Consider the following 22,434-nt stretch of genomic DNA (forward strand, 5'->3'; position numbering starts at 1 on the left):
TTAATTGCATATTTTTAATAAGTTACTTTTTTCTTGTATCTTTTTTTAGATTCAATAAGATCCACTGCATAAGTTTGTACAAAGCTTTAATTTTGCCCATCTGGGGCTACATGGAAGTTTCATGGATTTTGGTAATGAATATATTGTTCAGTTTCATATTGCCACTGTGTCAGTTGGACACATCTCCATGGATACAGTCTATTTATTCCTCTTAAATCATGTGTCATCAAGGTCTGTTGTGCTGTCATTATCACTGGCTACAAGAACCTCTCTGTTCTCATAGGTCCAGAAGCCATTAAGATCAATTAAAATGCTAGCAACTGTGTCTCCTTGGCTGCTGTTGATTAAGTCCTGAAGGGAGATTTTGTAAGGATCTTTTGGCTTTACCATATCAAAGATTTCATCCTAGAGAAAAGATAATCAAAAATTAAGAGTTGGTTTTGCATTAAGGCGAATATAATATAAACTTGGTTCTTCAATACAAGGCAATTTCACAAAATAAAAATAACTGAAAAATATTGAATTGTCTTCCTCATGCTTCATGGTGCAGTTGATGCTCACCCTCACTGATGAATATAAAACTGCACATCCACACAGTGTATATTTATATTCGATCTCAAAAAACCAGGACTAACTTGCTGTAGTAAATTAGTCTCATACATCCTGCATAAGTAAATGCTAAGAACGAAACTTACTCTTTCTTAACAGCCAAGACATGTAGCAGGGACCATCAGGCCCATAATACACTGTGGAGAGGCTGTCAGTGGACTTGGTGAGTATAAAGATAGGATTATGTACACCAAAGGCAGAGATATTCAACACACACCAAATCGTTGCAGGTGGCAGCTGTATCAAACGCTGATAGTCTTATACAGATTTTTAATGCATTCCAACACAGATCTCTTCATGTCTACACAACAAAAAACGTGCCTCAGATTGCTTAATGCTTTCTTTGTTCAAGATAAATAATAATAATAATAATAATAATAATAATAATAATATAAAAACTTTATTTATACCCTGCCACCATCTCCCCAACGGTTTACCAATGGCTAAACCTTGTCACCAAAGGGGAAGTGGTATGTATACACATAATAACTGCAGTCATATGTAAGCAATTTCAAAATCTCAAGTCACCGATTTGCAACCAACAAGACAGACTGCTAGAGCCACACAGTTAGCAGTCTTCACTTAAAATTATTTTTAGGCTAATTTTTAGGATAAACCCTATTCAGAGATCTGCTTAAGATAACCTTTGTGGCTGCTATTCCATTTAGGGACAGTAGCTGTCTTTTTCCTCCCAGCTGTACTGGCATGCATAAGTCTTGTTTCATGTGTCGAGAATGAAATGTGTCCAAACATGTAATTTGATTGTATATTCTTGCATGGTAGTGGGTTGGATTGGATGGTCCTTTTGGTCTCCTCCAAGTCTACAATTCTGTGATCAATATGAAGTTTTGTAGGCCAGTCTGAGGCCTGAGTGAAGTGATCAATATGAAGTCTGAGGCCAGAGTGAAGAACGGGGGGAGGGAGGGGGGAGGAAGATTTCATACCAACCTGAGAGCCAGGAAGATAGTTCCCTCTTGTCTCCTGTGCCATAGCAACATGCTATACTAATTTTATACACACACACACACACACACACATATATATAATTTATAATAATTTATAAATATATAACATATTGTATATACATATAATATTGATAATATTATAATGGAATACATTATTATACTAATAATACAATATAATATTAATTATATATTATTTATTAAATGTAATATTAATAATATTACTATATAATGATATAGTATCATATAGTAATTTAATGCTTATATTGTGCTATGCTAATAATATATTGTATGTTCATTTGATTTTAAGCCGCTCTGAATCTCCTTCGGGGTGAGAAGAGCGGGATATAAATGTAGTAAATAAATAATAAATATATTGTATCTTTAATTTAGAGCTGAAAAGTATTTTGTTATTTTCTTAGATCAAGACTATTTTCTCCTCGATTAGAGGTTGTAATTTTTCTTGCCATTAACAATGGATCAGAATGAGGCTATTATGTTTTAGGCAAGATATTTTTCTAGCCTTGCTACTTCATGTAACAGAGTACCAAATTTTCTGTAAAAGCAGTCATGCCAAAGTACACATCTATTAACGATTAAATATGTGTTTCTATCACATTAAATACTGTATAGAAACACATTTCAATTTCTGAAAAATGTCTGACCTTGACATCCTGAAAAGAAACCGGCTCTTGTCCATGGATTTTCATTTGTTCTTGAATAGCCTATAATAATTCCACAGTTTAGAGAGAAGCATAACATAAACAAGGAAATAAAAGAGTGAATCCAAGTGTGCAAACTATGTCCTTGATAAAACAATATTCACTTAACATATAATCACTAACCTGACAAACAGTGGCCCCCATTACACAGCCACCATCATCTTTGACACAAACACAGCCTTATATTAAAAGCTTCCATGGGGGCTTTAGGGGCAAACAAACAAGCAAGAAGGAAAATATCCTGGGGCCCTGTCCACTTTTGTTACTGTATGGCTGGTCTGAAAAAGAGAGACCCAATTTAATTGATTTGAAACCCTGGAAAATCAGGGTCCAGAATCTAATGGAAAGCTCAATTGGTTCTAAGTGATCCTCTGCATCTGATGTGTTACTTTTTTTGGAAAGCCAAAGATGGAAAACCATTGGGGCTACAGGGCCACAATGGCCCTCAGGGGTTTTTGCATGGCTACACTCCTACAGAACCTCTTAATGTCTCCTAGTAAGGACAATTTTACCATGTTTTTGGTCCTCTCAGATTTCTTCTAGACTTAGGAGATGCCTACGTAATCTGGACCATTTCATTTTGGACAAAAAGATCTCCTGGGCCTAAAACTGCCCGAGGGAGATAAATGTGGCAAAATTGTAATGTTTTCCCCAAGGGGCAAAAAAGGATTGGGGCTCCTAGGGGACTACAGGTCTGCATGCAGCCTGCATATTCCTCATCTTAGATAAGGGCATATTTTGGCCCTCCAGGTGTTTTGGACTCCAACTCCCACAATTCCTAACAGCCAGTAGAAAACACCTGGAGGGTCAACATTTGTCCATGCCTGTCTTAGATGTTTGTAAAGCATTGATGGAAGAGGAAGGCTAGTGCTTCTCTTCTAGTTAATCATACAAAGAAATCCCAAATAGGCCTTAGGCTGTGCATATAATAAATTATTGCCCACTCTTAACTGGCATCTTTATGCCAGGTTCTGGGATTAAGATCTATCCCATTTTGAATGGAAATATTGGATACTGAATCTGGGATGTTAAATGCTGAGTGAAGACTGCTGTTCATTATTAGCTATTCAGAAAGCTCTCTGAGCTGCACTCTGCCACATTTGACTCCATGTGTGAATGGTATGCAGGGCTTGAATTCACTCCTCTGTGAAACAGGTGACCAATGCTATCAAAGGGTCGGCCATCTGTTCAGTCTATGCGCAACAATTTCCCATTCCCAGCGTGCTTGGAAGAAAAGAGTTAGAAATGAGGCAGCATGCTTCATTGTTAAAATAAGCTTTTAACCTCAAACTTTGAGACTAACTGTAAAGTGTATGCTGGAAGAAGAAATAATTGGAAGATGAAGGGCCAATTGATGTTTGTTACAGAGGAATTAATCTGCTTCATGCTGCTAAAAGAACACGGCTTTGGATGTATTTTCAACCTGCAGAGCATTTACTATAAAAGCTTTGAAAGTGTTCCAGAATTTTCCCCTTTTAGTGTGGAAACCCTTGGTTGAATTATTCTACTCCTGAATGATTAACAGCACAATACTTCTATTTAAAAGGCACAAAACTGGAGGTGATCAATATAAAGGAGACATTAGTTTTACAAACAAGACTACAAATTGTTTTGATTGCTAAAGTCCAAGCAAAATGAAACTTGTATAGAATTTTGACAAGAAAAGCACTGTTTTATCAGGAGGATGGGTCCTACTAAGAAATAACTGCATCCAAAAGTTACACTTAGGTATTTTTACTTATTGTGGCATGTGTAAAAAGGAAAAGACAATCTAAATGTAACACATTTCTGCCTGCTCTAGAAATTATCTATGATATATGAAAAATCTCTTTGAGTGTATTGATTAAATATTCAGTGGTACTGTGAAGTCTTTATTTTCTGAAAAAAGTTATCATGGTTAGCTATAAAGATTTGTTTTTATAACCAGATCACATCTAAACAGCTTCAAGTGAGTAAGACGAGATAAGAAAATGCACAATAAAACATGTACAATACTGTGGAAAAGGTGTCCAAAGTAGGAGGCAACACAGTTTTCTTTCTACCACAGATGATGAAAAGAAGTTATTAACATCCTGTAGAGATGTTAGTCATTAGCAATTATTATCTTAAGAAAGGAAACTGATTTTTATGGAAAATTTCAGTTTGGCAAACCTGATATTTAATTAAAATCACAGCAGTGTTTTTTCTTTGTGTAAAATGTACTCTGAAAACACATTTTAAATTCTTTCCTCTTTTAATGTGAAGTTTAAAACATTTATATCTTTCTTAAAAGTTGTCAAAACCCTTACAGTGAGCACTGGTAGTTTAAAGCAATTGCCTGCTGGTCTCTAAGTAGAGGCACAGTGGCTGCAAAAACACAGGTACAAAAAATGACCTACCTTTACAAAAAGAGACTTACCCTAAAGAAATAATTAAGGGAAAAGACATTCAGGTATCCTTTGTTCTCTATATCAAGCAGTTTGAAAATATACTGCAGAGCTGCAGGCTCCTTTCTGTTTTCTAATGCAAGTACAAAGTCCAGGTACGTCTTATAGTCCTAAAAGCAGATGCAATCATGTTTATTATAGTCCTCTTTCTAAATTGATTTTGCAAGCAGAACATAATTGGTGGCTATTTCCTTGTAGGGGAGCAGTTAGTTTTCACCGAAAGACAGCATGAAACAGAAAGGGCTGCTGAGGGGGAAAAGGTGTACAAAAATACTTGGCTTTTTTATTGGATAGGCAACATACCCATAGATTTTATCAAACCTACTAAACAGCTTCTCCTACAATTCAAATGCAGTAAAGGTACATTGAAACAATAGACTATCACACTCTTCCAATTGGTAGCCATATTCCAATAGGCTAATACTGCATTTGTAATTTAAGACAGTTAAAAAAAAACAAAAAAACAAAACAAAACCATTAGCCACTTAACTCACTTGCTGAATACTGTAATATATTTCATGGCTAAATGTCCTAAATCATCTTACTTTTATCCGAGGTTACTCCAGAGTATCTTAGTGATTACAGAAGTCTTACATGCAGTGGCCCCTCCACATTTGGAAGAGTTAGGGGCACAGGGTCCTTGTAAAGTAGAGAAACACCCTTCTCTTGTCTTCAGTTTGTCATCAGTTTGAAGGCAAAAGGGGTAGTAGCCTGACTGGCAGAAGCAATGAACCCCTCCAGCCATCAGCATGTCTTTGGAAGGAGTGAAGAGTAACACCTTTCCTTCTATTTGTCCATTCCAAAAGCAAAAGGGCTGGCTGCTATAAGTGCTTGTGCTCATTTGTTCCAAAGGCAGAAGTGGACAGTTGTCAGTAAACATCTAGAATTAATGTTTTGGGAGCCTAAAAATAATTCACAATTTCTGCTTGCTCCTTCTAAAGGCAGAAGTTAATGGTTAACGGGTTTCCCAACTTCTGGGCAGCAGGGCTACTGCTCCCTTTGCATTTGGAACAAGCAAAGACAAGGGAAATGTGTTTCTCTTTGCTCCCTCCAAAGGCAGAAACCAGTAATTGACCAGTTTGGCTGCCTCTGGGCAGCAAGGCTGCCAATCCTTTTGCCTTTGGAATGAACAAAGAGAAGAGAAAGGTGTTGCTCCATCCAAAGGCAGAAACCAGTGGTTTGGCAGGCTTCCCCAACTCTGGGTGGCAAAACTGCCATCCCTTTAGCCTTTGGCAGATAAAGCACAAGCTTCGCAACAAGGCTTTGAAGTCACTTCTGCTTGTTTGTTCCACAGCTAGGAGAGGTCTAGTCAAGATGAAACATATCCCATTAATTATTGATGGAAAACTTACTAATAATCATATTCACAAAAGTTAAACCTACTAAACTAAAGATTTAGAAGTACACGGAAATGAAAAGTGACAAATATTATTTCAAAACAACATTCCAGTTCTGTAATTAACTTGAGGATGTAGACAACAATCCCTTAGCAGATGAGCTTTAATGACCATGGTCATATAAATGCGAGAAGGATGAAGATTGTGGACAACGAAAAATGAATTTTATATTAGCAGCATTATGCTGTCAATTTCAATAAATAAGGTCCCTGCTGTTCTTGCTTTTGGCAGCAAGAAGTCACTGTGGTTCCTGTCACAATGAGATTTCTTAGTCAGCTAGTTCCTTCATCAGCTGTGAATTCACAATGTGTGGGTTTCAGATGCCATTCAAATGAGAATATTGCCTTTATTCTATTTGGTTAATATTCCTTTAATGTTACAGGCTTTAAAATCTGAATGAGCTACAGTAAAACACATGCACATAAACAGAACTTTTACACAAAAACCATATTACTGTTATGCATATAAAAGAAGAGGAATACCATTTCACCATCATAGGTCAGACACTCCTGGAAGACACGATCCAAAAAGACATTGGTTAAAGTCCCTGTTCCATAACGAGACAATTCCTCTTTGCTAAGCATCCCATTGTGGTCTTTGTCAAGATTCAAATACTGGCCTGTAACAGGGATAGGTAGGAGGAAAAAGGAGAGAAAACGGGTGCACATGGAGTAACAAGTTTTCTGTAAGTCAAAAATGACTTGAAGTCATAGAAAAAGGTGCAGGAGGGAAATTAACTACTGCTCCTTGGTGCTTCCTAAAAAAAGGAATCCACTCTTTTTTGGGACCAGAAAAAGGGTGGTCTAAGAGGTCTGACAGGATTTAGAATCATTTTTTTTAAAAGCCTTGAGTGGCTTGTATTGTATATTCAAAACTCTTGAGTGTCAGTCATTACAGAGCTAAAAAAAAGCATCACCCACAAACAAAATACAAGTTATCATCAGGTTTAGAGGGAATAGCCAGGTTGGAAAAGTAGAAGGAACTCAAGAAAAACTTGTAAGAGTGTAGTAGAGGAAACTATCCAGATGAATGAGTGTTTTTGGAGTCTCTACTTGTTTATGATTCAGAGTATGGACATTATTTCTGTGACAGCGATGTGTGCTTGGAATGCCTTGCTGCAAGGTATTATCATCCCATCTATTTGTATTTCACAGAAGCTTAAAACATTTCCTTTTTGCATGTTTTTGATCCTGTAGCTGTATTTCGGCTTTTTTATTTTTATGCTGCTTTTAAACAAGGATTTTGTTTTAATCATGGTTGTGTGGGAGAGGATTATGTTGTTTTACATTGCTGAATAACTATGAGCACCTGCTTTTCTCAGGGGATAAACAGTTTTTTAAAAATCTCAATAATAAACTGCTCTTAAAGGTCACTTCCAAGATTATTACTACACTTCCCAGGTTCTCAAGAAATAAATACAACACTGAGGTTCTTATCCTGGAGTTCAATGGCCCCTGGACTTTACAGCAGATCTGCTTGTGTTTTATTTCATTCATGTAACTTTGATTTTTTTTCCTGCTGTCACAGTCAATCTTAAGGTAAATAATTAGTCTTTCAAGTGTTTATTTTAGGGTTTTCATTAAAAACGAGTCTGTGATAAATATATTAATTTTCAATGAAATAAAATAAACTGAATTGAACATTTGGTGTGTATATATTGTTTCTGGTGTTGCAATGTGCCTTTCAATTGTTTCTGAATTAATAGTGACCACAGGCTAACACTCTCATAGAGTTTTTTTGGCATGATTTCTGCAGAGGGGCTTTACCATTTGTTTTTCTCTGGCTTTTTATTTTTTTAATATGCATCTAAACCAGGCATGGGCAAACTTTAGCCCTCCAGGTGTTCTAGACTTCAACTTCCACAATTCCTAATGGCTTCCTAGCTGTTCGAAATTGTGGGAGTTGAAGCCCAAAACACCTGGAGGGCCGAAGTTTGCCCATGCTCGATCTAAACCATCTAAATCTCTTTCATATTATCTTGCAATGGACTACTTATATTTTCACAATGTGTCCTGAGAAGTGCCAATTGTACCTCTTATACAGTATTGTAAATTCTGGTAATTCCGAACTAATGAGGCAAATGCTAGTCACATGCAAGCAAATAAAATGCAAATACGTTACATTTTGAAGATAAAGTGATATAATAAAAAGTATTCTACTGATGGGAGCATACCATAAACCCTTAGTGCAGAAGGAGCAGAAAACCAGTTGGTTTCTTGACTTTCTTTAGAAAGTTCTTCATCCCGTAACTGAATGAATATGGAAATACTGAGTTAGTAATCAACATTTTAAAAAACACACAGAAACAGGAATATAGACGAAAATGCCTACCTCTAATAAATCATCCAGGAAGCTGCAAGCTAATATATCCTGTATTTTTATCTTCCCTGGAAGACAGATGTATAATCAAGTTTAAAAATTTTAATGTAATCATTAATGGATGTACATTCCTAGGTCAAAAAAGACAGTTGTGCTCCATTTATGTTAAATGGGCTTGAGCAGAAAATAAGTTTAAGAACTGAAAATCTTTAATCAAGCAAAGTTGATCAGAACAAAATAAAAGCTATTTTAATATATTCTATAAATACAGCATTTGAATGCAGTTTTATGCAGTTTAGAACAAAAAGCAAGAAGGTCAGTCTACTGTGTACTTTTACCATACACATAAACTAATAAACAAAGGAAGTTTTTCCATCATGATCATGTACATTTTTCTGTTGTTTTTAATGCTGGCTAACCCAGCTGTTGGTTAATGTTTGTTTGTTTATTCTAGAAAGGCACTTTTCATGGCAATGTCCATCTTCTTCCAAACAGCTGCTAAGCTGGCATGAATCAATGAGTCTATTTTAGATCAGAAAAACGAACTAGTTTTAAGCGTCAGTGTCTAGCCAACTTTCAAGCATCTCCAGTATCTTATATGGAGTAGAACAAAGGAAAGGAAAAACAACTTAAGACTGTAAAACTGACATCTAGTTAGCAAAACAAGGAAGAAGTGAACCTACCTGTTCTAAGAGGATCTAGAAAAAAGAAGAATTTTCTGACTGCAGTGCAAACATAGAATGAGTAAAATGATTTTTCTAAACCATCCAACTGTGGCAATGTGGGGATGAGTTCCAGAATATAATTTTCTAAATCCTGGATGATTATAGACAAGAAAATACTTGGTTACACAACAGGAGCCATCATGATCGGAGGGGTAGTTTTTTGCATTTTATACAAGACAGGACTGCAAAATATTTGGCTAAAACTGTTCTCCTATGCATGTTGTGATGATACAAGAAAGAAATACAAGAGAAGAACTCCAAGCAACCTGCTTCCTTGCTGCACACCTCTACCTCCCTGATGCATGAGCTATTTAGCAAGAGGCTTTACAATTGCAAAAATTATAGTGTACAAGACATAGATAAGCAGTCAAAGCTTTATCAAACAGCACAAAGATGCTAAGGTGACATTTGAACTGGAATTCCCAAAACACAGCACCTACTCATTCTAAGAAAATATTCTAAAATATGAAGAAATTAGTTAAAAGCCACATTATTCTGCAACAAATTTTAAATCTTACTGTATATCAACATCTGATTACTAGACATGCCCGTATACATTGCTCCTTCTCAAATGGAGGTAGTTCAGGACAACAAAAAACATGTCCATTATACCAGTCGCATAGATTACACATTTAATGCTCATTACCTACCGATTCCCTGAGGTATCCTTGCCCAGCCACATCATATAAACTGAGGCCTATTCTTGTTTGGTACAACCATACTGTGAAATAGATAGGAAAAAGCAAAAGATAAAACCTCTTTGTAGGCAAATAAAACTCTTGGGAAAGCAAAATAAGGCAAAAAAGACATTCAAGGCAGAAAAAGAAAGTAAATATGAACTGTTTTTATAATTGTTCCAAAAATCCCAAACTATTGTTACACAATTGTAATTATTACAAAAGCCATTCTTTTAAACCTATTAATCCTCTTGTTCAAATAAGCAACAGTCACACCTTAAGATGCATTGTTCTGTGAGGAAAATATATCTGTCTGTGAACCCACTAAATGGTTAATGCACATAGCAAGAGGAAGAGAAGAGAGTAAGAGTTTGAAATATTACTAAGAGATAGGATAACAATTAGAAAAAGATAAAAAGCAATTACAACTTCATATTCTTGATGTTAAGAAATAAAACTCTCTTTTACATTACATATCTGTTTTTTATTTCAAGTGTAGCTGCATTAGGTTTACTCCGCTACTCTTCTCTCATCATCACTCTAGTATGGAGGATAGCAGGAGTCTAAATAGTTTAAAGATTTCCTCTCCTAAATCATAGCATGTTTATGAGTACATGAATGTGATCACAATTAATCCCAATGTGCTCAGTGTGATATATTATACATATGTTTTAGGCCAGGGATAGCAAGACGGTGGCTCAAGGACAGCATTTAGTCAAATTGTACCTGGCCCTATTTCAGTTTTGACATGAATAGAATAGTAAATGATTTTAAGTTGTGGAATGGAGCAGGTATGCCATCACTTTGTAACAGTAAAGAGTCTCAAGAGCAACAGAAAACCATCTGTTCTGCTTACCACAAATACTAGGTGAATGGCTACGAAGAGCAAAATGCTCAGGCCCAAAGGGAATGTCCTCCTTCAATCACAACATCTATGAGTGGTGTCTCCATTGTTGTACAAAATAGTTAAAATAAAACTGCTTTGGGGGGGGGGGGGGGCGAAATAGTACCTTTGCACTACATGCTTCATTAGTAGATAGAACAGAAGAGTTGAGTCAAAGGGAACTAATGACACCAAATGTATCATTATCTAAACAGTTTTCTGATTTATAACTATTTTAAAAAGAATTTCCTGAAAATGTTTACAGTATTTTCTATCCTGCATCCATTACAGTAAGAATGTTACTCTTTTAGAAAAACCAAATCTGAGACACCCATTCTCACTAGAAGCAATGTTCCATACATACTGGGATTTGCAGAGCTCTCTCTCTTTAGGACAACTATGTCTACCTTATTATACAATTTATTATCAATTTGTTGTAAAAACAAACCCACCTTTTCTCATGACATAATTGAAAAACTGCATTATAGATATCCTTCCATAGGGATCATTATGAAGTAACTTGGCAAAGACTTTTGCTGTGAAGAACTGCCTGTAAAACATAAACGTAACACTGACCCTCTGCACAATCAATTTAAATCTTTCAATAGCTTCAGGAAGTTTCACAATTAAACTATTTTGCAAAAAAAATGATGTGAGATCATGGGAGAGACTGACTCTTAATATGAAGGTGCCTCACTTGCATTTGGATCCAGCTTTCTCGCCAACTGTCAGGAAGCTTTCATAGTTGATCATTGCTTCATCAGCCATCATGGGTAATGTCTGATGTTTGTCCAGGAGAAACCACAAATTCTAAAAAAGGAAATGATCACAAATGGGGCCTGGTCTGTCACAAAAGACAAATAACTTTCCTAAGAAACACAATAAATACAATCTGAAGATGAATCCCCAATATGCCCCCATTAAATAAAATGCTTTTAAAAAAAACCCACTTCACAGAAAGACATTCAAGCTTTCTTGACATCACAAAAATGAAATTCCTGCTTGATCTCTGTGAGAGCATAAACATTCTGGGGAAAAGAACAATGGCATTTGATTCCTGGAGTCTGCCTTCTAAATGTTAAAAAAATCTCCCCAAATGAAGCCAGAACACATTCAGTGTACCAATGGCTTCCAGGGAAAGTGCAATCGACACTAAAAGCAGATGATATTAAATATCAAAGAATCTAATCTGAAATTACATGGGATTAAAGAAAACATTTTTATTAATTTTCTTACTTGCAATTCTTCATTGTCTAACAGCTCTCTACTTTTTCTTTGCAAAAAAACTGCTCTAGATTCTTCTCTCAGTTTCTGCAATAAAATTTCATCTTCAGCTGGCAACTAAATAAACAAATAAGCAAAAAAATAAATAACATCAATTGTAGTATGGAAGGGTTCTACTGACCAAAACCCAACCTAGGCCTTGACAATACAAATTCATACAAACATGGGTTTTGAAACAAAAGAAGTTGCAATCTACTTCACATCACTATGCAGGGAGGAGAGATAAAAGAAGAGTAAATCTGAGGTACTATATCATGTGTAAGTCAACCTCATGTCAAGGGCAGGCTTGGGTCCTCAATTATGAAGTTTTCTATGACCCATGAATAAGTCAAAGGTAAAACCTAGGAACATGTAACAAAGAGTTATAGTAGAGTCTCACTTATCCAACCTTCGCTCATCCAACGTTCTGTATTATCTAACGCAGTCTGCCTCCCGCCCAGATTCACACCTGTTTCTCTAGGCAGCAATTCTATCTTATTTGTAGTCAATTTTTTTAGGAGCCAATGTTTTTGTAGTCAATGTTTTCCAAAACATTGCGATGTTTTGGTGCTAAATTCGTAAATACAGTAATTACTACATAACGTTACCGTGTATTGAACTGCTTTTTCTGTCGTAAAACATGATGTTTTAGTGCTTAATTTATAAAATGATAACATAATTTGACGTTTAATAGGCTTTTCCTTAATTCCTCCTTATAATCCAACATTTTCGCTTATCCAACGTTCTGCCGGCCCGTTTAAGTTGGATAAGCAAGACTCTACAGTATTTTCCTTTCCCTTTAAAAATGTATAGGAGGAACATAGGAAGAGCTAGAGAGAAAGAGAGTTTGAGGGGTTGGAATATGGATGTGTACGTTGTATTCCTGGTAATAGGATGTCTACATTTATGCAAATACAGGCAGAGAAAGGAATATAAATTAGAAAAAAGCAAAAAACACAGCCTGGGGAAAAAAGAGAGAGGGGAGAGCAAAAAAGCAACCTATTATTTGAAACCCAGTGTAAAGGCATTAACAAGAAAAAAAGGGAAGAAACTTTCTCCCCATTACATTTACTTGACCTGACTGGAGAAATAAAGGCAGCCTTCCTTTCCATTTCCGCCACCTGAATGACATTCAGCATCAATATGAAGGAGCCTAAAGAATGTATGGTGTCTGTCATTTTGGCCAATAGAGGTATTATCATTTTAATAAAGGCTTTCTGCATAAGCCACTACAGAGACTGGGGCAGCCATTTTAATAGGCTTCTCCTCCTTCCCAGTTGCTACTGAATGCCACTCAGGTGGGGAAAAATATTACAATAGTTAATAAATAATGATTACCTTTAAATAATTGTGCCGAACAGAAAATGGATATCATTAGAAAAATAAATTCCCCTTCCCTTGCATGCACACAGACCCAAACTGTTCTGGAGGTATGAAGGACCATTTGGAACAAATCGGGGGGAGAATGGAGAGAGTGGAAAGGGGAAAATGTCCTGGTATATACTGTCCGTACAGCACTACTTAGGGCCTAACTTTTTCAAACTAAAAACCTGTTCTTTTCAACTTCATGTTAAAAAGTTATTCAACATTTTAGAGTATTTTATCGTCTCAGTGACCTTGTGCTGTTGCCATTTTGTAGTTGGAACTGCAGTAAATGTCAGATGAAAGATTTTGTATTGTATTAGGCAAATCATGTAGGCCTAGCTAACATGAACAGCAACTGAAGTAAATGTATTTTCCAGGATTGTGTTACATATAATATTACAGGTATAGGGATGAATGTTTCATTACTTCTGCTTGCAGAATATTAGTATAAAAAGCAGGAAGCTAGGCAGAAAATGAAATGTATAGTACAGAGTGCTTTGAAAAAGGGGGCCCCCAATTTGAATTCGCTATATGTAGTTCAATCCAAGAACTGTTTCAAATTTTTAAACACTGTTTGTATGAATTATTCACAGCAGAATTAGAACTTAAATCCATTTTTTCTAATTCACAACAAACTAATAGCTAAACTAAAGTGGACCTATATTTCTTACCAAAAGGGATCAATCTATACCTGAATCCTTTGAAGACCTTCTGTTTTTCAATTTCCTGTAATTTCAACCTTCCAAATAATTGGATTTTATGATTTTGGCCAAAAGCTCACATTAAGCTACTCAAACTACTGTACAAACAAAAGATGGAATTTTGAGAAATAAAATGAAATACATTCTACTTACTCTATAATAAAATCGAGGTATGTTCACATTGGAGGTATTGGCAGCTTTTCTTCCTCCTTTCCATTCTAGGTAATACTTTGTAAACAGATCCATTTCTTCATCTTTCAATTCTTGATCACTCCTTTTACCTAGTTAATGCAAGTCAGGAAGCATCATACTTTAAAAAAATGTCCACATTTTAAATAGCATTGCCAATGCATCTTGCATAACAAAGTCAAACATGCTGTCTTTTGCTTTGGTTTCTCTACCCAATTTTCTTTTCGTCTCCCAAGCAAAACTACATTTAAACTTACTGTTAAAAGAATGCAGCATCTCCAGCAGAAAGTCCCATAAAAGCTGACTCATAAAATGACCTTTTGCTTTCTCCATATAAGCTGTAGCAATTATTAACAACCTATAACTGAAAGTTTTATTTGAATAGTTGCTCTAACAGCCCATTTCTAGGCAAAATAATTACACTTATGTGTATCCAATAAATGTCTGATGGGAAGGCAAGGAAACATTAAGCAATTCCTGCTATTATCAAGCCACGGTATCCCCTTCCCCAAATATTTATAGTTCACTAAGAGACCACAAATAAATGTATGATTTTTCCCTTTTATTAAAAAGATATTTTCTGGGGGTCCGGAGTTCAGCAAGTTCGAAGCTTTAGAAGATGGGGAATGGATCTAGCAGCAGATGTACCCCCAAAACTATTTTGGGTCTAACCCTTTAATAAAATATATCCATTTAATTATTTCTGTATAACTTGTATCTTTACAACTGTGTACTGTATCAGTTTAAGTGTGTGAACTATTGCTTAGATGTTTCAAAATGTATCCTGAAGGCATCCACTTCTCAGTAACCCTGTTTGGCCAAATCCCTCTAGCTATTTCCCAAGTCAGATAACTGGCTAGATCATTGTGTGCATGTAAAGACAGATGATCCTATTTACCAGCCAGATAGGCTCAGGAAAATTGTATATTTAAACTGAGACTGAGAGTCTGCCACTCCTGCGGAAACAGGCGTTAGAAAATGTGCATACGTTAACTTTCTATACTGGCAGCCAAGACTTTGATTGTTCAAAACCAACACTTTTGTCTCTCAAGCCTTTTGTCTTTGAGCCCTGCACCTTTTGTTTTACAAGGATCTGGACATTTGAGTCAGTCAAAGACACTCCCAGGGGGCATCTCTGCACCTGACTGGGCCTTCTCATTGACTAATCCTTGGCTGTCATTCTCCCTGCCACAGGAATCCCAGCCTGGAGGTTGTGATGTTAGTTAAGCTCTCCACTAATCCTAGTGTGGATCCTGGCCAGCCTCATTTCCAGGCAATCAAGTGAAGAAGAGGAAGTTTGAATAACGGTTAGAACTGTAAAAGACTTCTCTGTATGTTTATGCTTGTACCTTTCGAAGCAAATTACTTGCATTTGCATCCTTTTAAGCCAAATTGTATTAAACTTCTGTGGCATATCTTCAACCTGTTGAGTTGGCCTCTCTTTCCTGGCTTCTCTGGTTTAGCATATGCTCGCCAGGCATGGACTCTTTATTTGCGGTCCTAGCTAAATCACTACATCGCTACTTCCATATTCTTCTAATTCTTATTCAACGTGTTTCCAACTACAAAAAGCATCTATTGGGATGTTGGTGAATGAGTTTACAAATAGCAGCTTGGTCCCTCTTTTAGAGCAACAATATCTCTTTCTGCAGCACAGTAATCTAGAAATGCTCTCAATGCACCTAGCAAAGCAGCTAACAATAGGAGATATTGAAACACAAGATTGCTGATGAGAATGCAAATGAACCAATATAGCAAAATAAAGCAAGACTGAGAATAAGAAGAAAAGGATGGCAAAACCCAGTACTGTACAAAGAGTTAACTACTGCTATGCATCTGGTTGAAAAGCTAGTTCTTACAACTCAGAATATTCACTGTCTACAGAAGGAAAAGCACTACTCTTTCATCTCTTTTCTAATTATTTTTTAAAAATAGTTACTTTTGTCTGCCATGATGCACAAACTTTGCCACATAAAACAGGTTAGAAGTACAGTATTTCCATAAAGTAATCCAGATGATTGTAGGATTACGTTGCTTCGAATCTACTGTGACATTCTTACAAGTTTAAAAGTTTCTTAAATTATCCCAATGGACACGTTAGCTCATGATAGACAATGGATTTCAATTACAAATTTTTTACACACACACACAAAACCCCAATATAAAGACAGAAAAGAAAGCACACACAAAATTATGATAAACAAAACCTGACCAGTTATGAACAACCCCTGTTGAAATAGCTTAAATTTTAGAAGATAAGATGGCATCCATTCCGGTTGAAATAAAAGTCTGACAACAGTTATTCTGAAAAAATGTATCTCCAGAATTCCCATTGTAGTAATTGGTGAATGAGACCTCTAGAGTTGTTTAAATATTCACTGGAACAAAACTAATTTGTTATAAAATTCCTTTTCATTTCACCTCTGATAAATTTCATTTTTGTAATAAGCACTTCATTAAGGGCTAGTGCAATTACTCATTTCAACCAAAATTGAATTTCCAAATTCTTGGCATACTCTCAATGAATGATTTCCATATGTGCAGGCATCTACAACCAAAAGATTAGGTGCTTCTGTAGAGGCTTTTCATTATCAACTTGAAATGAAGATAATAAAAGAAATTTTCTGGGAGATATTTTCTCTCACTTACTTTACCTTTATCATGGATACAATAACTGTCATGTTTATTTATTCTTTAAAATATTAAAGACTTTTCCTCTTTAATAAAGTTCCATCCAAGATTTCAAATTTGTCTAGAGAGTTAGAAAAAAAGGCATAGTATGTACTATTAGGACAGTAGTAAAATCCCAATGTGATTTCCCCCCTCCCATTTGAATCAGATCATGTTCTATCAACCTGAATTAGGGAACAAAAACACTAATTCCTTTAGATTTTGAAGACTCTTCACATAGCATTGTGTCAAAATTAAAATGTATGAGCCATTTTGAAAATTGAGTTGTACTGGTGAGTTTCCTGACAAAGTTTTATACCTGAATGTAATTTTCTAATTTTAGTATTCTTTTACTTTTAAAAACTAAACACAGACTACTGACATTTACAGGCAAGACTCTTAACATGATCCAGGATCTTTGGTTATAAACTTTGGAGCAATATGCCTTAGAGTCACTAGGTGGCAGACATTATACATGCTTTGCCAGAGTCAAACCTGATCATACTGTATATACCGTGTTTCCCCGAAAATAAGACAGTGTCTTATATTAATTTTTGCTCACAAAGATGCTCTAGGTCTTATTTTCAGGGGATGTCTTATTTTTCCATGAAGAAGAATTCACATTTATTGTTGAACAAAAAAAGAACATGTATTATATACTGTACACTAATTGTCATCACAAACCAGCATAACCAGACAAAATTGTGAATCCTATCAAGAATTTCTTGTTACTACCAATATTTCCATGTACAACACTTTATGGTATATACATTTACCGATCCTGCATGCTTTAGTGTTCTGTTTGGCGGGCATGCTTCCAAACACAAACTTTGCTAGGTCTTACTTTTGGGGGAGGCCTTATATTTAGCAATTCAGCAAAACCACTACTAGGTCTTATTTTCTGGGGATGTCTTATTTTCAGGGAAACAGGGTAGCAGGGTTTCTTAAAACTTTTCCCACACACACTCCTTTCTTCCTGAGAAACTTTTACACAACTCCATGTATATAGGTATATAAAATATGTATGAAAATGAAACAATTACTGATAACAAATCATAATTTGTAAGGCTTACTAAATACCGGTAGGCCGATTTACCTTTCTGTGGAGTACAGCTGAAGCATTTTTGCAGAGTTTGTACACTGCATGTTGTTGCTAACAGATTTGTGTAAATGGGTAGTGGCCAGAAACCTTTTATTGTTGTCAATTTTTTTGCAACCTCACCCCCCTCAGTGAGCTAAGGGGATCCCATCTGGGGTTGGGACCCACAGTTTAAGAAGCAGTGATTTATAATGCCTGATATAGCCCAACCAAACATAACATGAATAACTTTACATCTTGGGAAGTATTTTGCAGGTTTTCTAAATTCAGAATAGAAATATTTAAAATTAAATATCTCCCAAAGTGGAGATTGCAGGCCAAGGCCCCTTCTACACTGCCCTATAATTCAGATTATCAAAGCAGATAATCCACACTATCTGCTTTGAACTGGATTATATGAGTCTACACTGCCATATAATCCAGTTCAAAACAGGTAATCTGGATTTTATATGGCAATGAAGAAGGGGCCCAAGATGTGTATGAATTTAATCAGAGACTTCAACAGCATGAATACTCATCTTCTGGAACTTTTGTGCTTTATTATTACTGTACCTATTCCACTCTAGTTATGCAAAAGCAAAAGCACACTTTATGGAATAATCACTGAGTGTGATAAAATATTGGCAGCCTGTAAATTTGGGATGTTCATTCATATGAATCAACTCTGCTTTTGGAAGTGTTTAATTCAAAATTCTAGTCGTTCTTGGCATTGTTTCCCTATTCTCCATTAACTTGATTAATACATAACACTCCAGTGTCTGGCTGCTCAAGGTTACTTTTTAATAAACATATATCCCATCTTTTCATTGGTGGTTTTTCAGAGAGCTGGGCCAAAACTAACAAAATGAATTTCAACAGAGAGAAATGTATGGACCTACACTTTGGCAATAAATATGAAATTTACAGTCCATGGAAAACAGTCCATGGAAAGGGATCTAGGAGTCTTAGCAGACCAAAAGCTTTACATGTGATGTAGCAGCTAAAAAGCCAATTTGATTCTTGGCTGCATCAGTAGGAGTATAGTGTCGAGATGGAGATAATTTATAGTCCCAATCTATTCTGCTTTGGTCAGACCACATTTAGAGCAATGTGTCCAGTTCTGGGCACCACAATTCAAGAAGGATATTGACAAGCTGGAACATGTCCAAAATGATCAAAGGTTTGGAAAACAAGGCATATGAGGGACGACTTAGGGAGCTGGGTCTGTTTAACTTGGAGAAAAGAGGGTTGAGAGTGGACATGATAGCCATGTTTAAATATCTGAAAGAATCCCACATCGAGGAGGGAACATGGTTGGTTTCTGGGGACTCGGACATAGAGCAGTGGATTCAAATTGCAGGAAAAAAGATTGCACCTAAACATCAGGAAGAGTTTCCTGATGGTAAGAGCTGTTGGACAGTAGAATGTGCTGCCTCCTTGGAGTGTGGTGGAGTCTCTTCTGGAGATTTTCTAGCAGAGGCTGAATGGCTATCTCTCGGGAGTGCTTTGATTGTGTTTCCCTGCATGGATGGCCCTGGTTGTTGGAAATTGCAACTTTCTACAAGCCTCCTATACTACTTATTTATTATGTATATAATTGAGATTGCTTACTATATTGTATGTATATATTAGTACATAGTGTTTCCCTTAACTCTGTTGTTCGAGATTGTGGGAGAGACTACAGACCATGTGACCATATCTGAGACTCTTCAGACTGAGACTCCATTTTGGGAGCCATTTTTACCTCAGAGTTAGTACAGTACAGTGTGTGTTAGGTCCCTTCCACACCGCTGAATAAAATTCCACATGTTCTGTTCTGAACTGGAATATATGGCAGTGTGGACTTAGATAACCCAGTTCAAAGCAGGTATTGTGGGATTTTATGCCTTGATATTCTGAGTTATATTGCTGTGTGGAAGGGCCCTTAGAGTTTACCTCAGAAGCAGAACAGTTTAGAAGTCAGTCAGTGTCTGTATGCTGCAGTGTATAGTAAAGTAAAGGTAAAGGTTACCCCTTGACATTAAGTCTAGTCGTATCCGACTCTGGGAGATGGTGGTGCTCATCTCCATCTCTAAGCTCAAGAGCCAGCGTTGTCCGTAGATACCTCCAAGGTCACGTGGCTGGCGTGACTGCATGGAGAGTCATTACCTTTCTACTGATCTACTCACATTTGCATGTTTTCAAACGGCTAAGTTGGGAGAAGCTGAAGCTAAGAGCGGGAGCTCACCCCGCTCCCTGGATTTGAACAGCCAACCTTTGCGGTCAGCAAGTTCAGCAGCTCAGCCTTTTAATCCGCTGCACCACCAGGGCTCCACTGTGTATTGTAGTCTTTATTGAATCAATGTTCAGTAATGCATTAGACTGAAGAGAATGTTAATCTGTATGTTGACCCTCCATAAGAGAGTAAAAACATGGCTTTGTGACCAGGCCTTTGGAGAACTTGTGCAATAGATAGATATGGAATAACACGCAATGAGAATAGGAACAGTCCGGATTATGCTTGTGGATTATGTAATTAATTGTGATTGTATTGTTTTCAATGTTTCTAATTGTTTTAATGTATGTTATTATTCTATTTAAATGTTAATTTTAATTATACATTGTTTTTATGGCATCAAATAGTTGCTTATGTGTAAAGCCGCATTTAGACCCCTTTGGGGTAGAGAAAGGTGGGGTAGAAATATCGTAAATAAATAAACATGTAACAAGTAAGAGACTAAAATAGAATGTTTTTAAAAACAGATTGTTTAAACTTTGAACCAATAAGAAATGCACCTGTATGCTGAATACATGAAGTTAGTAAGTAAATGAACTATGCTAACTTTTAAGAAAGACTACTTATATTTTGGTCTCTTGAGAGCATTACTTAAAAGCAATATATTTTATGGGAGAGTAGTTGTTTTCCTTTGGGCAACTGAAATGACACTTCTGAAGATCTGTTATATATTTTATGCATTGGCATATCTTTGTCCCTAGCAGTTCAAAGAGAAAAACAGGATGGTGGTCTCTTTCAGCTCGATGATTGTATGAACCTGCCATATTTTGGCATCCTTGAGACATTGTGACTGGAGATACAGAAAGATGACTGATAGATGGATTATATTAAGACAAAGCATTAAAAAAAACCTTGAAAACAGCGAGGGAGATTGAGGTAAATAAACCTTCCTGCTCTCTCCACATACAGACCCTTTCCCCTTGTTGCTCTCCTGTTGAGGAATCTCCTCAAAGGGCTATTATTAGTTCTGTAACCAGAACCTTTAAGAAGATAACGGAGGGCCCTTCCACACAGCTATATATCAAGGCAGATAATCCACAATACCTGCTTTGAACTGGGTTATCCGAGTCCACACTGCCATATAACCCAGTTCAAAGCAGATAATGTGGGATTTTATGCAGCTGTGTGGAAGGGGTCGAAGCTTGGGCCAAACTTGCTGATACACTGTAAAATTAACCCAGCTTGACACCACTTTAACTGTCATGGCTCAATGCTATGGAATCATGGGGGTTGTATTTGGGAATGACGTATCAATCTTTGGCAGAGAAGGCTGAAGACTGTTGTCGAAGGTTTTCATGGCCGGAAACATTGGGTTGCTGTGAGTTTTCCAGACAGTATGGCCATGTTCAAGAAGCATTTTTTCCTGATGTTTCACCCATATCTATGGCAGGCATCCTCAGAGGCTGTAAGGTCTGTTGGAAACTAATCAAGAGAAAGAACTCTTGTCGGTTTGAGGCAAGTGTTAATGTTGCAATTGATCACCTTGATTGGCACTGAATAGCCTTACAGCTTCAAAGCTTGGCTGCTTTCTGCATGAAACAATCAGGTCCAATTAACACTTCCCAACAAAGGATTTCTCCAGGCAGGAAGCAGCCAGGCTTTGAAGCTGAAAGGACATCCAATGCTAATCAAGCTGGCCAACTGCGACATTCACACTTGCCTCATGCAGACAAGTCTTCTTTCTCCCACCCTGGACATTCCACAGATATATAAACCCCACTTGCCTCGTCTCCAACAGACCTCAACAACCGCTGAGGATGCCTGCCATAGATGTAGGCGAAACGTCAGGAGAGAGAGCTGCTGGAACATGGCCATACAGTCCGGAAAACTCACAGCAACCCAAGGCTGAAGACCTTATAAAACTACAACTCCAATGTGGGAGAACGGCAAGAACGCAGGCCCCGTGGCGGTGGGCGATGAGACCGAAGCCCCTCCCCACAAAGGCCTGCTTTTCCCCCTGACACAAAGCACTCACGATCGGCGCTTGCGGCCAAGCGGCTCTTCAAGGCCTGCTTCCAGTCCATGTTCTGGCACACCGCGCGTCCATTCAAGAACCTGCCCGGTCTCCATCAACCGTTAAACAGTAACATCCGGGAAACCGAGCTTTGTCACGTGGCCGTCGCCGCCATCTTAAGTGTGGGCGACAGAAGGCTCCACGGGGAAGAGGGAAAGC

General features: G+C 37.0%; 1 protein-coding gene across 1 annotated transcript; it reads right to left on the minus strand.

Moving 5' to 3' along the window:
- Positions 1 to 69: 69 nt before the first annotated feature.
- ppp2r3c (protein phosphatase 2 regulatory subunit B''gamma) lies at positions 70 to 22,403 on the minus strand. Its single transcript, XM_003216572.3, has 13 exons — positions 22,237 to 22,403; positions 14,203 to 14,330; positions 11,957 to 12,061; positions 11,418 to 11,530; positions 11,173 to 11,270; positions 9,811 to 9,881; positions 9,119 to 9,251; positions 8,448 to 8,503; positions 8,290 to 8,365; positions 6,599 to 6,735; positions 4,692 to 4,829; positions 2,237 to 2,296; positions 70 to 405 (listed from the first exon to the last, which is right to left on the minus strand). Exons 1-13 carry the CDS (start codon positions 22,283 to 22,285, stop codon positions 217 to 219), a joined length of 1,353 nt encoding a protein of 450 aa, XP_003216620.1. The 5' UTR covers positions 22,286 to 22,403; the 3' UTR covers positions 70 to 216.
- Between the last annotated feature and the right edge of the window lie 31 nt (positions 22,404 to 22,434).

Source organism: Anolis carolinensis, chromosome 1 (assembly GCF_035594765.1).
Source record: "Anolis carolinensis isolate JA03-04 chromosome 1, rAnoCar3.1.pri, whole genome shotgun sequence".
Classification (NCBI taxonomy): Eukaryota; Metazoa; Chordata; class Lepidosauria; order Squamata; family Dactyloidae; genus Anolis; species Anolis carolinensis.